The 15733-nt window shown below is 39.1% G+C and overlaps 2 protein-coding genes and 1 pseudogene across 2 annotated transcripts; 2 read left to right on the top strand and 1 right to left on the bottom strand.

The window, feature by feature from the left end:
* The first annotated feature begins 4398 nt into the window (after window positions 1-4398).
* On the top strand, window positions 4399-5731 carry LOC121992408 (annotated as a pseudogene).
* An 8-nt stretch (window positions 5732-5739) lies between these two features.
* On the bottom strand, window positions 5740-7359 carry LOC121992409 (carbonic anhydrase 2-like). The gene is made up of 6 exons (XM_042546737.1): window positions 6976-7359; window positions 6725-6890; window positions 6505-6558; window positions 6284-6369; window positions 6087-6192; window positions 5740-6001 (listed from the first exon to the last, which is right to left on the bottom strand). The coding sequence occupies exons 1-6, from the start codon at window positions 7194-7196 to the stop codon at window positions 5867-5869; spliced, it is 768 nt and encodes a 255-aa protein (XP_042402671.1). The 5' UTR covers window positions 7197-7359; the 3' UTR covers window positions 5740-5866.
* Window positions 7360-7399: 40 nt separating this feature from the next.
* On the top strand, window positions 7400-9120 carry LOC121992407 (2-methylene-furan-3-one reductase-like). Its single transcript, XM_042546736.1, has 4 exons — window positions 7400-7913; window positions 8008-8331; window positions 8414-8573; window positions 8642-9120. The coding sequence occupies exons 1-4, from the start codon at window positions 7503-7505 to the stop codon at window positions 8905-8907; spliced, it is 1161 nt and encodes a 386-aa protein (XP_042402670.1). The 5' UTR covers window positions 7400-7502; the 3' UTR covers window positions 8908-9120.
* Window positions 9121-15733: the final 6613 nt, after the last annotated feature.

Genomic DNA, 15733 nt, shown 5'->3' with positions numbered 1-15733 from the left:
CTGCCAAATTCCTTTCTTGCTCGAGCGTTCTTCTCTTCTCGAGAACCAAAGAGCTCTTCACCTCTCGATAATTTTACTTGGACGTACTAAATAGATCTAAGGGTGAGTGGGAAGTTGCCACGGTAGGCAATTGCACTGCAGTTGCAACTGCAGCCTACTACCAACACCAACAGCCCGATAATATCAGTATACTGTCTAACGATTGTCGCCCTTGGCCCTCCAATAACTTGAGAATGTCAGGTACTACGTAGAGACTCCCTTCCATCTTCTATATAAGAATCAACGGAGGTAAGTTAAAGGATGATAGTTTCCTTCTCGTACATAGAGACAACTCTTCTCACTTTCTTTCCATCACTCTCTTTCTTTCTCTTCGCATCTTTGAAAGTCTCTCATTTCTCAACTTGGTGTTGACTTGAACATTAGAAGGGTCGTGCTGGTAACACCAACAAACCTTCACATACTTTGCTTTTCAAGTCATCGAATCAACGGAGGAGGTTGAGCAAGTGAAAAGGGCATCATCGGTAATACAAGCTAAGTTGTATCATCAATCATAAAATGAGAACAAAAATAAGAAAAAGGGATATATATATTTTTTGTTCTCATCTTTTGATTTATCATAAATCAAAAGATGAGAACAAAAATAATTTGTTTTTCTTACCTATGCTTCTGTTTCAACTATTTCCGAATATTATATCTTAATTCTTTAATTGGTATCAGCTCTTTATTTTCAAAAAATAATAATAATAACAAAGAATATTATTATTTATTATGATCTTCTTTTTTAATTATTATATTCCTTCTCCATCTGTAAATAATATATCTTAAGCATTGAGAGGGAAACTGATAATAAATTAGAAAGAATGGTAATTTATTAAATAGCACATCTACGTTTCTGAATTTATATAAAAACATATACTACTTTTATAAAATTTATTTAAAAACATATACTATTTTGATATTTATCAAAGGGTGCATCTTTCAAATGTACTTCTCATTTTATCCTCCTGACAATTTAACTTTTTTTTATCATTTTCCATTTCTCTACCATTTCTCTCTCTCGTCTCTTTCCTCTTTTTTACGAATGCAACTTCTCTTATTTTCCCTCTCATCATCTTCTCTTTCTTCTTTGTTTTTACATGTATGCATAACATATGGATAACATTTTATAAGGTTTAGTTGATTTTTTTATAACATTTTAATATATTTAGAGAAGCTGAAATAAATAATGGATAGCATATTTGAATTTCTTGTAACCTCAAAAATTTCCAGGAACAGAAATAGGTTCAATCGAAACATTTTAGGTCCATCAGTGGATTTCAGTCAAAACCTACTAATAGATCTGGAGATCTCAAATTACACTCATTTCAGTTACTATAGATTTCTAGGGTTGCAAGAAATTCAAATATGTCATTCATTGTTTATTTCGTCTTCTCGAAAGTATTAAAATGTAATAAAAAAGAGTCGACAAAAAATCTTCATATTAGTCTCACATTAGGTATGATTTCATATTAGGCCTAACGTGAAGATTTTTATCAATTCTTCATTATTACATTTTAACACTTTCGAGAAGCCGAAATAAACAATGGATAGTATATTTGAACTCTTTGCAACCCCAAAAATCTATAGGAACTAAAATGAGTGCAATCTGAGATCTCTAGGTCCATCAGTAGGTTTTGACCAATATCCACTAATGAACATAGAGAGCTCTGATTGCACCTATTTCAGTTCCTGTGAATTTCTGGGATTTCAAAGAGTTCCAATATACTATCCATTATTTATTTTAACTTTTCAAAGATTTTAAAATATAATAAAGAAAAATTGCTAAAAACCTCCTCATTGGACCTGATATCATTCCATATCAGGTCCACGTTGAGCATGATATGTCCATATCAGGCCCCACGTTGGACCTGATATGATTCCATATTAGGTCAAACGTAAAGATTTTTGTCGACTCAAGGGAATTTCAGCTTAAGTCAAGAATTTAGCTTAGAGACACGTCATTTGGCACTGAAATAATTAGGGATCGAATTCAAGCTATTGGTGACCAAAAAATACAATAGAAATTTGCACACTACTAATACATCAATTTCTATTTCGTTCTATTTTCCCCCCTTTATAGATTTGAATTGGTGTGACAGATGACACATGTTCCCTAACCTTCTTGAGGGTTATATTTACTTCACATAGGTAAAGAGCTAAAATATGGTATATTAACATAAAGAGCATCTCCATGCATTCATATTTCTGAAGTACCATTTCTAAAATAAAGCCCAGCATAATTCCTTAGATGAATCTGAATGCCTTTAAGACAATAAAGAGTGAGTTCATTGGAATGATGGAATAACAAATAATATTACAAGACAGGAGCTCAATTTGGATCAGTTACCGCATAGGATTGTTTTTACGAAGGCTTGGCACAAAAACAATTAAACTTGATACAAAGACTTTGTGCTGCTGCTCTACCCTATAAACTAAAACAATATGTTGAGATGGTTATTGCCGGTGTTTTGGACAATTTGATAATTCAATTCCAGAGAATTGTAAACCAACTTACTTGCTTTCAGTAGCCTTTTAGATAGGAACTGCTGACCCAACTACAGCAACAGGTTTCTGCACAATTCCAATTCTATTGTTTAGAATTCTCCAGCTTCTGTTTCTAAACATTCTCTACAACATATCTATAATACATTCTCTAGGACCAAATTGCAAAACTTAAAACTCAAACCTTCACTCCTACTCCATCACAGTATCAATCTGTTATGACTTCCAATCCTTATAATAAATTCCTCATGTTTTTATTTCTCTTTTTTTTTTCAACACTGCCTCAAAGATCAAATGAAAAATTCCATGAACCACAAGCAAATGCGCTCCTCCCCCACACTTTAAAATAAAATAAAGAAGAATCGATAAAAACCTTCACATTGAGCTTGATATGGAATCATATCAAGGCCAATGTAGGTCTGATATCATTCCATATCAGGTCCACATTAAACTTGATATGATTTCATATCAGGCCAATATTGGATCTGATATGATTCCATATCATGCCTAACATAAAGATTTTTGTCGATTTTTTCCTTATTACATTTTAACATTTCCGAGAAGCCGAAATAAACAATGGATAACATATTTCAATTCCTTATAACCCCAGAAATCCATAAGAACTGAAATAGCCACAATTTGAGATCTCTAGGTTCATCAGTGGGTTTTGTCCAAAATTTACTGATGGACCTAGAGAACTCCAATTATACTTATTTCAGTTCGTATGAATTTCTGAGGTTGCAAAGATTCAAATATATTATCCATTGGTTATTTTAATTTTTCCAAATATATTAATAAGTTATAAAAAATTAATTAAATCTTATAAAATATTATATATATGTCATACATGCATGCATGCAAAAAAGAAAAAAAAAATAGAGAAAAGGAAAAATAAGAGAAGTTACATACCTTCATAAAAGAAAAAAAATAGAAGAGAGCGAAGACAAATTAAATAAAAGATAGAAAAAGTCATATTGTCAATGAGAAAATGAAATGAATACTTGAAAAGGTATGTCGTTTGATAAATTTAAAAATATCATGTATCTTTTGATAAATTTAGAAATTTAGATGTCTTGTTATGTAAATTGTTGAAGAAAGAAAGTTTTTTAAAAATATTGTATAAACATAGTGGATGGGTTGGCACAATGCTAAATAAATTGCATGCCAATTAACTGACAACTGGATAAATCGTCATGGGCATTATATTTTAATACTAAATGCTCAAAAACTTTCAAAGATTTGGTTAGATTGAAGTTTATTTTTAGACAAACAAATTGACATCCCAGCCGAAACATCACTTCATTTCTAGTACATATCAGCTATTTTGATTCTTCCTTATCCAAAGTTTCGAACATTGATAATGTTTCTATCATTGTCCACAAATCTCTAAATCCCTCCCTCTCTATCAGACCATCTGATGTTAAACAGAAGAACAGCACACTTATGTCCTAAGCCTAAGGTGCAACGGAACGGAAGAGTCTTAAATTATCATATAGATATTCGTGATTTAATTATTAATTATTATATATTTATAGATTTTTTTTTTAAATAAGACATAATTACAGGATGTTGACCGAATACTATAAATACTTTTTATCCTAATCGCTATAAAAAAAAAATTTATTAGATCGGATTAATAGTTCGGCACAGCACAAAGGTAAAAAGGCAGAGTGAAGAATAACCCACGCAACAAAGATTTGATCTTCTCGTACAGCAGATCACATGTTCACAGTGCTGGTACTACCTACCGACGACGTTGGATCGCTGCGTCAAGAGCTTAGACTCCATTCAGCTTGATGGCGTAATTGTGATTCATGGCAAGGCCAGCCCTCTGATAGTAAACATGGCATTGATACCGAGTCTAATTGGTTGTCCCCCACACATTGAACTTGTCCAGATATAATTCAGTGATCTTTCACAACCCAAGCCGCTTCCAAGGAGCAGCTATGGCAACTGCGCTGGCTTCCGAGAGCATCGCGGTTGCTTCGGATGTCCCTCCGAAGATGAAGGCCTGGGTCTACGACGACTATGGACCTGTCAGCGTGCTGCGAGCCGACGACGGAGTCTTGGTCCCGGAAGTGGAGGACCAACAGGTCCTCGTCAAGGTAGTAGCCGCCGCGCTTAACCCCGTGGATTTTAAGCGCAGGCAGGGGATGTTCAAGTCTGCTGATTCAGCTTTACCAGTGAGTTGACTTCCCTTCCTTGTTCTCTTCTCTGACTTGGCTCAAATTCATGATAGTAAGTACTCTCTTGCGCTCAATTAGACTGTTCCAGGTTACGATGTAGCTGGGATCGTCATTAAAGTAGGAAGCCAAGTGAAGAATTTCAAGGAAGGAGATGAAGTCTACGGCGACATAAACGAGAATGGTTTGACACACCCCAAGCGCTTCGGTTCCCTGGCGGAATACACAGCGGTGGAGGAGAAATTGCTAGCTTTGAAGCCCCAAAACCTAGACTTTGTTCAGGCTGCAGGTCTCCCGCTAGGCAGCTATCGAGACAGCCTACGAAGGCCTGGAGAGAGCAGGGTTTTCTGCAGGAAAATCTATTCTTGTCCTCGGTGGCGCCGGTGGAGTTGGTTCCCTAGTCATCCAGATAGCAAAGCATGTTTTTGGCGCATCGAGAGTTGCCGCGACATCCAGCACGAGAAAACTGGAGCTGCTGAAGAGCCTCGGAGTTGATTTGCCAATTGACTACACAAAGGAGAACTTTGAAGATTTGCCAGAGAAGTTCGATGTGGTGTATGATTCTGTCGGTAAGTACTAAATCTCAAGCATCAAGGAGGATGCACTTGATTGTTCTTGATTGTATGTGCAGGGCAGGGAGATAAAGCATTGAAGGCAGTGAAAGAAGGCGGCAGAGTCGTCGGCATTTGGGGCGCACTGTCTCCACCAGGCTTCGTATTTGTTCTCACCTCAAATGGCGCAATGTTGACCAAGTTGAATCCTTTCATAGAAGAAGGGAAGATTAAGCCACTGGTGGATCCAAAGGGGCCATTCCCTTTCTCTCAAGTGATTGAGGCATTCACTTATCTTGAATCTGGAAGGGCGACTGGAAAGGTTGTCATTTATCCAATTCCATGAATGGGACGAAGACAAACACTTCCATCTCACCAGAGTTGTGCTCTAAAGCTTAGTTTCTTTGGATGGTTTAGCAAGTTTCAATCAAAAATAAATTTGTCCACTGTATGAAAATTGGGTGTTGCTATTTTAATTTGTCAATGTAGATTTCGTCAAGAATTGCTCCGTCTGGTGTCAGTCTTTGCAAATTATCAACAAAATGAATACATTTTTATTTTGAGACTAGTAGATTAACAGCAAAAGGTAATTCAAATCTCCCAAGTTTCAATGGTGCCAAGAACGAAGTTGTAGTATGCCCCAATCAATCTCAGTTTCTTCTTGTTCAGTAGCTCTTTCACGAACGGATAGGTCTTCAAGTTTTGGAGAGACACATTCACGGCCTCCTGAGAAACGTCAAAGGTATGAATTACATTGATTAAATAAACGACTGTATTTGATAAAATGAGAGACAATTGATGGATGGATTACCTTTTCGCAAAGGGTCAGTTGATCCTCAGGAGGCAAGGCAGCGTGCTGGGTCTGTACCTTTTCCTTTGCATGCAAACAAATCTTCAACCATTCCTCTACGAAGCCACTGTTTGCAGTCCATTAAAGAGCATCATTCATTTGCCAGAGTTAAGAAGATAAAAAGGAAATTCACAACAGAGCAACTCATTATTTGTTACCTGCTGGTTGTGCCATCTTCTTTGATGGACATAAGCTTATCAATTCCACCACACCTGCTATGCCCAACCACCACAATGTTCTCCACCTGTTCTAAGCACAAAGTGAAGGCCCTCAAGATCATTGAAATGTATCAATTTATAGCATGCTCTTTCTACCACATGAAACACATCAATGAGTTAAAGAAATATACATTACTTTTGTCAAGGAATTGGGTCGTTACCTGGAGTTGTAGGACAGCAAATTCGATAGCAGCCCCAACGCCTGAGTATCTTGTCTGGAGAAATAGCAAAAGACATAATGAAGGGCACAAGAAGTCCCACCAAATAAGAACAGTTCATAAAATTGCTACAAAAGAAGGCCCTTTTAATCACTACATTGTTGATCATACAAATATAGAAGGATCGTCCATAGAAATTGTGCTCTGACAAAGGAGTAGAGACCTTATCTTGCGGCGGGACAATGTTGGCGATGTTACGGACAGTGAAGGCTTCCCCAGGCTGGAAGTTGAACACAACAGAAGGGCACACTCGGGAGTCTGCACAAGCAAACACCATGAATTTGGGTTGCTGACTACTTGCAAGTTGGGTGAACAAAGCATGGTTCTTCCTGTCAATTAAACAGATGAGCTATCAGTAGGCCTTCAATTTAAAGATCAGAATTGAACAGGAAAGCTCTTTGAGGGGGTACTTACTCATACACCTCCTCCTTGAAGTGCTGGAATCCTGCGGCCAACCTTTCCACCGGATCACCAATCCCGGCTGGAGTCGTTCTACTTGGGAGATCAGCAACAGGAGGCGGCTGCCGGCCGTGTCGGCAGAATGATCTCTGGCAGGCAGAGGGAGCAGTGGAAGACGCGGAGAAGATGAGGGCGGGTCTCAAAGCCACCCTCCACCTGTTCGCTCGGTTCAACATCTTCCTCCTACGGAAGCTGAACAGACAGTTTGCTTCTTTTACTGCAATTCGAGCATCGTTGCTTATGAAGGCTTCCTACTTTTCATCAACGGTGATCTTGCATGGCAGTCCGATTGATCAATGGTCCATGATCGTTGCCGCTCCCAATTGTGCTACAATTGATGGCCTTATAAAAAGGCTCTTGAGCGGAAGATAAGGCTTGTGAATCACCAAGTAAAGGATAAGGTGATAATAGAATATAAATATATATATATAATTGGGGAACGAGAAACGTTTGACCAACACCGTCACTCAAGGTAGGAATTAATGGAAGCTCTGCTCGGTTCGCCCATTAGCACTACCTTCCCCTTCTCCTTCCCCATCGCAAGACCATCTTTAAGATCCTCCCCCTCTCTTCCCATCACGCCAACAACAAGCCAACGTGCAGCAATAACCGCCGTTGCTCCAGGTAATTTCCGTCGGCCTCAGGCGAGCTCCGACCCCTCAGCTTCTTCTTCCACCGACACACTAGTTGCTTCTTCCGGGGAGCCTTCGAAGATGAAGGCCTGGGTCTACGACGAGTACGGTGACGTCAGTGTGCTGCGCGCCGAAGATGGGGTCTTGGTCCCTCAAGTGGAGGAGGACCAGGTCCTCGTCAAGGTCGTGGCGGCCGCGCTGAACCCCGTGGATTTTAAGCGTATGCAGGGAAAGTTTAAGGCCACTGATTCACCCTTACCGGTGCGTCGACGTTCCTCCTTCTCTTCTCTTCCTTCATCGAGATGGATGGCGCAGTTCCTAGTCACTTATTGGGTTTCTGTGCTCGATTAATTAGACTATTCCAGGTTATGATGTAGCTGGGATTGTCGTTAAAGTGGGGAGCCAAGTGAAGATCCTGAAGGAAGGAGATGAAGTGTACGGGGACATCAACGAGAAAACTCTGGAGAGCCCCAAGCAATCTGGATCGCTGGCAGAATTCACGGCCGTGGAGGAGAAATTGCTGGCTTTAAAGCCCCAAAAAATAGACTTTGCACAGGCTGCAGGTTTGCCACTGGCTATCGAAACAGCCTACGAAGGGCTCGAGAAAGCAGGGTTTTCGGCCGGTAAAACTATTCTCGTTCTTGGTGGTGCAGGTGGAGTTGGCTCTCTGGTTATCCAGGTCACCTACATACAGAATTGTCGTCTTGCATGATTTCTTTAACTTACCGAGCCAACTCTGCCGGATCCATCGTTCTTTTCAGGTAGCAAAGCAAGTTCTTGGAGCATCGAGAGTTGCTGCAACAGCCAGCACCGGAAAACTGGAGTTACTGAAAAGCCTAGGAGTTGATTTGGCAATTGACTATACAAAGGAGAACTTCGAAGACTTACCTGAGAAATTCGACGTCGTATTTGATACTGTCGGTAAGGATTGAAGCACGAAGGATCTCTGTTACTCTTGTTGTGGATATGGTTGGTAACTTCTTGAGCAGGTCAGGGAGATAAAGCAGTGAAGGCAGTGAAAGAAGGCGGCTGCGTGGTCGTGCTTACGGGCGCAGTGACACCGCCGGGCTTCAGGTTCGTTGTCACCTCTGATGGCGCTTCCTTGACCAAGTTGAATCCTTTCATTGAAGAAGGGAAAATTAAGCCAGTGGTGGATCCGAAGGGACCATTCCCTTTCTCTCAAGTGGTTGAGGCATTTACTTATCTTGAAACTGGGAGGGCAACAGGAAAGGTCGTCATTTACCCAATTCCATGAATGAGATTGAGGACCCTTCAGTTGATCATTTCTGAAGATTCTACTAATTTTTCTCCTTCTCAAATATCTTCTAGGGTGCTTATTGGTAGTTGCTACTCGGAATATCTTACTGGTCTCCTGTATAAAAATTTTATATAAGTCCCGAACCTTTCCTAACAACCTAATGTGTTCTTTAGAAATTAAATTTGAAATCGCAAAATGAATTTAACATTATTGATTCCAGAGAAAATTACGTTTTCAGTCTTATAACTTGCACCTTTTTCAATTTTAATCCTGTTATGAGTCAATTTACGTTCCTAGTCCTGTAACTTGTAATATTTTTCAATTTCAATCATTTTTCCTCCAAAATTGAAATTTTTCAACGGAAAATGATGAGTTGTAAATTGAATTTGGGAATTTTGATTTTTTATGACCCATGTGTTTTTTATATTCCAATCACCAACTACTGAACATTTTTCGTTGAAAAATTTTAATTTTAGAGGAAAAATGACAGAAATTGAAAAATATTACAAGTTACAGGACTAAAAACGTAAATTAACTCATAATAGGACTAAAATTGAAAAAAGTGCAAGTTATAGGACTAAAAATGTAATTTTCTCTTGATTCCAAATTCAACTTATCTGTTCTTAGAGGTTTAGACTTGGATCACAAGCGATGCTTAATATTATTAATCTAAATTCATCCATGTTACAAAGTTGATTAAAAATTTATTTCAGAGATCGACTTCCAGGTTAAACATGACAAGACACTAGGCCTTCTTGCCACCACTTCCTAAACAAAGTCTTTCAACGAAAATCAATATTTAATCTCCTTATAGTAGCCCTAGGTTTAACCACTAAGAACAATCGAATCACAAGATCAAAAAACAAAAGAAACACATAATTGAAACATGAAATCGATTACCTAGAATCGTTAACCTCTTGTGTTTAGTATTTCAAATATCCGTACAAAGAAAAACTAGTATGATGCGAAATAAAGCAACTAGTTATACCTTTCTTTGTTAACAAAAACCTCTTGACCTATTATTGTATTCCTCTCCTTCTCTTGGACGTCGTGTGGGCGACGATCTACCAAGAAGAAATCCACCAAAGCCTTCTTCTCTTCCTCCAAGCTCCGACCACCAAAGGGATCTAGACAAGAGGGTCTCCTTTCTCTTCTTCTTCTCCTCCTAGTAATCGGCCACCAAAACTCCTAGTAGACTTGATGCCGCCTGCCACAATGTGGAAAATAAAAGGAGAAGAGAGAAAGGAAGAGGGTCGGCCACCAAAGGAAAAGAGAGAGGAACAATAGAATAGAAGTTGTGTTCCATGAATGCACCTTTTACCTCTCTTTTATAATCCTTAGTGAATCCAAAAAAGAAAAGTTTTATAACAAAAATAAAACTTCCTTTTCTATACATGATATGGCCGGCCACCTCTTGTAAAACAAACAAGAAAAGATTTTAAACAAAAATTAAAATCTTTCTTTAAAATATCCCTTTTGTGGTTAATTATAAAAGGAATGTTTTATAAATTAAAATCTCTCTCTTTTAAATCTTTTTATGGATATCTATAAAAGATAAGATTTAAAAATAAAACTCCTTTTATATCATGGTTACAAAAAAGGAGAGTTTTCTTAAAAATTAAAATCTTTCTTTTAACATTATAGACATCTACAAATAAGGAAAGATATCTAATCTATCTTTTAATTCTTCGTAGAAAATCTATAAAAGGAAATATTTTAAAATTAAAAACTCTCTTTAAAAATCATGTGGACAAAAACATAAAAAGAAATATTTTATCAAAATTTTATTTTTAATAAAATTCCCTTTCCTTTCCTTACTTGGTCGGCCACTTGCTTGGGCACCAAGCAAGGCTTGGCCGACCCTAACTTGAGCTCCAAGCTTGGCTTGGCCGGCCCCTTGCTTGGGCTCCAAGCAAGGATAGGGGTCGGCCCCTTGCATGGGCTAAAAGGCTAGACTTTGGGTGGATATAAGATTATATATAAGAGGCTACAATAGGGACCGAGATGAAGAATTGGTTTTGGTCTCCCGATAATCTTGAGCTTTCCGTGTTCGCTCCATACACCCAACTTAAATTCATCAATAATAACTCATACCACTAAAGAGCTACTATTGAACTACCGCACCAATCCTAAATTACATTATGAGTTCCTTCTTATTATGAGTGTGTTAATCTCCTTGTGTTTAAGATATCGAATGCCCATTAATTAAATGAGTTACTAACACTCAATTAATATCTAGCTCCAAGAGTAGTACCACTTCACCTTATTGTCATGTCGGACTAAATCCACCTACAGACTTTACATGACAATCCTTATGAGCTCCTCAAGGGGACATCATCAACCTAAATTACTAGGACACAATTTCATTCTATAATCAACAGCACACCATATAAATAATATCATTTCTCAACTTATCGAATCTATTGATTTATTGAACTAAATCGCACCCTTTGATAAATTAAAGAAATAAATATTAAGTATATGTGCTTGTTATTATATCATGATTAAGAGTACACACTTCCATAATAACAGAGGTCTTGTTCTTTTAAAGAGTCAGTATAAAAAGAAACTACCTCAAATGGTCCTACTCAATACACTCATAGTGTACTAGTGTAATTTATTAGTCAAGATAAACTAATACCTAATTACACTACAACTACTCCAATGGTTTGTCTCATTCCATCTTGGTTGTTAGCAATTGTTTATAATTTATAAAGAATTGATAACATGAACTTTTGTGTGTCCCTTCACACCATGTTATCTACAATATAAATTAAACGGACAACTACACTTAGCATAAATGTAGACATTTGACCAATGTAATTCTTATTTCAAAATAATTGTTTAACAAAAGTTTAGACTTTTTAGTATACACTCTAACAATCTCCCACTTATACTAAAAGACTATGTTGTCATAAACGATGTCATACATCTGATTCACATCCCCTCAGCTTGCTGATCGAAAGCTTTCGCCGGAAGGGCCTTAGTGAAAGGATCTGCCAGGTTATCTACTGATGCAATCTTGGCAACAACAACTTCTCCTTGCTTTATGATATCTCGTATCAGGTGGTACTTGCGCTCAATGTGTTTACCTGTCTTATGTGTTAGGATCCTTCGTACGGCTAGAGAGGGGGGTGTGAATAGCCGACCCCAATCTTTCTCGTTTCTTCCTACGATTAGGTTAGCGCAGCGGAAATACAAAGTAGAAAGAAAACAGGAGAAGAAAGACAAACCATATAACGAGGTTCGGAGATGAACTCCTACTCCTCGGCGTGTCCGTAAGGTGGACGAAGCCTACCAATCCGTCGGTGGATGAGTCCCCGGAAACCCGGCTAATAGATACTCCTTGTGGGTGGAGAAACCTCACCACAATCTTTGCAACAGCAATAGGAGTACAAATAGGAACAAGAAAACAAGAACAGAAATGTAAACAACACTTGCTTGCCTTCTTGAAGTCAGCAGGAACCCTGGTGAAGCAGCAGCTTCTCGGATCCAAGCCTAGCTAGAAAACCAGCAACAGGAAGAAGCTCACGCGAAGCTTTAGCACCCAACGAGCTCAACAAAGCTCAGCAAGAAGAAGAAGCAGAAGCTTCAGGCAGAAGAGTACTTCCAGAAGGAAGAAGAAGAAACCCTGTAGAATCCCTCAGCCCCTTTATACCTGCGAAGAAGAAACAGCGAAGAAACTAGCCGTTGCGTCGCAACGGCTAGAACTCTGATCGGTCTGCAGACCGATCAGGGAAGAGGTGGATCGTCTCTGATCGGTCTGTGGACCGATCAGAGAGGAGGTGGATCGGTTCACAGACCGATCCCCTTCCTTTCCCCTTCTCGTGATGCTCGTCTCTGATCGGTTCACAGACCGATCAGGACATGGCTTGATCGGTCTGTGGACCGATCAGCCTGCTTTCTTTTCGCCTCTGTTCGCTTACTGATCGGTCACCAGACCGATCAGTAACCGAACAGAGAGCTTCTGTTCGGTATCTGATCGGTCACCAGACCGATCAGATAACCATCAGTAGCATACTGATCGGTCACTGATCGGTCACCAGACCGATCAGATGAGCCATGTATCATTGGATCGGTCTGCAGTCCGATCCAAACTTCTCAGCCCTAAACCTAAGGCTTCCACACCAACATCCGGTCAACCTTGACCTGTTGGTACATCATGCCTAGCATCCGGTCACTCCCTTGACCTGCTAGCACTCCCCGCTAAGTGTCCGGTCAATCCCTTTGACCCACTTAGACTTTTCCACACCAGATGTCCGATCATCCCTGATCCATCTGGATTTTCCTCTTCGTGCCAAGTATCCGATCACTCCCTTGACCTACTTGGACTTTCCAACACCAGAAGTCCGATCATCCCTGATCCATCTGGATTTTCCCTTGCCCGGCTTCACTCACCAGGACTTTCCACCTGGCTTCACTCACCAGGATTTCCACACTGCCTAACATCCCAGTTAGGACTTTCTCACTGCCTGGCTTCACTCACCAGGACTTTCCAACTGCCTAACATCCCAGTTAGGACTTTCCCATTGCCTAACATCCCAGTTAGGACTTTTCCTCGTGCCAAGCTCCCTGCTTGGACTTCTCCGTGCCAAGTCTCCATACTTGGACTTTTCCAGTGCCAAATCTCCATACTTGGACTTTTCCCGTGCCAAGTCTCCATACTTGGACTTTTCGCGTGCCAAGCTCCCTGCTTGGACTTTTCCGTTGCCAAGTCTCCACACTTGGACTTTTCAGGTCAACCAAGTCAACCTTGACCTAAGGTTGCACCTACAATCTCCCAAACATCTATTCTTGTCCCATATCAAGAATACAACTCTTCCACGAGTGTCAAACATCAACATGCAACTCAACTAGGTCAACCTTGACCTAAGGTTGCACCGACAATCTTCCCAAGTCAAACATCAAAATACAACTCGAGTCAAGTTACCTCGAGTTGGGTCAACCAGGTCAACCTTGACCTAAGGTTGCACCAACAATCTCCCCCTTTTTGATGTTTGACAAAACTCATAATCAAGTTAGGTTAACCCGATAACCTAACTTAGGTTTTCCAACCATCTTCCAATGTCCAATGTTCTTTCCTTGAACATTCTCTGGACATTCTCCCCTTAGGTTAACCCGATAACCTAACTTGGGTTCTCCAATAATTCTCCCCCTTTTTGACACACATCAAAAAGAATTCCAATGTTCTTCCTTGAACATTCCTTGACATTCTTCCCCTAGCTTAGGTTAACCCGATAACCTAACTTAGGTTCTCCAATAATTCTCCAATGAACACTCTCCCCTTTTTGACACACATCAAAAAGAAAAAGGAGAGTATCAAGATCAAGAGTTTCTTCCTAATGAAAGTCCCATACCTTTCATTGAAACTCTTAATTTCCCCCTTGATACTAAACTCAACAATCAACTTAGTGATAATCCCATATCACTAATCCTCAAGAGTCTTAAGGAGTACAAACTCCCCCTAAAAGTCAACTCCTCTTGACAATTAGGTAAAACTCCCCCTAGAGGTCAACTCCCCCTTGACCATTGCACCAACAATGTCTTTGAGAGTTCCAAACCTTTATAAATCCAAAAACACCACTTCCATAAATGAAATTTCAGACAACAGCTGAAAAATCAGAAATTCGGCACGCCTTGATCGGTCCCCAGACCAATCAGCCCTTCACCAGATCGCACTCGTGCTACTGGAACTCACTGGATCGGTCTGCAGACCGATCCACAACTCTCTGGATCGGTCCGCAGACCGATCAGAGCTTCCCTGGATCGGTCCCCGGACCGATCCAGACACTGAAATCAGAATTTCTGATTTCTCCTTCCGGAAATTCAGAAACTCCTAATAAATTCAAGAAAATTCCAAAAATTACGAAACTTTGAGGATACATTCCTCATATCATACACTATCATGGAAAAATAGTTTTCTATGAAAATAACTTCCATTTTCAAATCTTGATACAAAATTCAAAAACTTTGAAATAGTTCAAAGTTAAGTCCAACTTTGTATCACTTTGGTCAATGATGAATGCTATCACTAGGAAAGCTTCATCAAGGTTTTTCAAAATAATTTTGAAATGATTTCAAACTCTTTAATTTGGGACCACAATCTTAGGGCTATATGCACATGACTTGTACACAAGCTTTCCCTATGATCCCCATTTTCTTGAATTAGGCTCATCTAGGTACAAAAACTATGCACCTTGATCCTAACTCATGATCCTAATATCTCACACACATCTAAAGTGCATCAAACACATCCAAGTCAATTTTGATGTGAGATATGGGTTTAGATATCTTAGACTAAGGTCTCATGCATTTTCTAAATACAAATTTGATCTCAATATCAAAGTGTGTTTTTCATCCTTAAATCAATTCAATGCAAGAGATGATGACATGGCATAAAATGGTATCATAAATGAAAACATGTGCCAATGTCATGATGTCATGGCATAAAGTTTGAAACTTAAATAAACATGACATAAAACTAGCCTAAGCATTATCATGACATTTCAAATGATAATAAAATAAATATGATGTCATGGCATGGCATATGGCAACCAATCATGGTAAGTTAGCACAAATAAAATACCTAAATTCCCTATCTAAGTATCCTTAGCCTTAGCTAACTTAGAATCTAACCCTAGATTGCCCATATATCCCTAAGAGAAAACTAAAATCCCAATTATGGTATTTCTCTAGGTTTTCTTAAATTGTGCCAAATAAGATTGAAATCGATATTTTTCAAATATGACACAATTTACTCTTTAAGGAGTAAATAATAATTCTTTTTCATTTTCAAAGGTTATCAAAACCTTGAAAATGCTCC

Source organism: Zingiber officinale, chromosome 6B (genome assembly GCF_018446385.1).
Source record: "Zingiber officinale cultivar Zhangliang chromosome 6B, Zo_v1.1, whole genome shotgun sequence".
Taxonomy (NCBI): domain Eukaryota; kingdom Viridiplantae; phylum Streptophyta; class Magnoliopsida; order Zingiberales; family Zingiberaceae; genus Zingiber; species Zingiber officinale.
The sequence above is the reverse complement of the archived record's forward strand: the minus strand, read 5'-3'. Positions and strand labels throughout refer to the sequence as shown.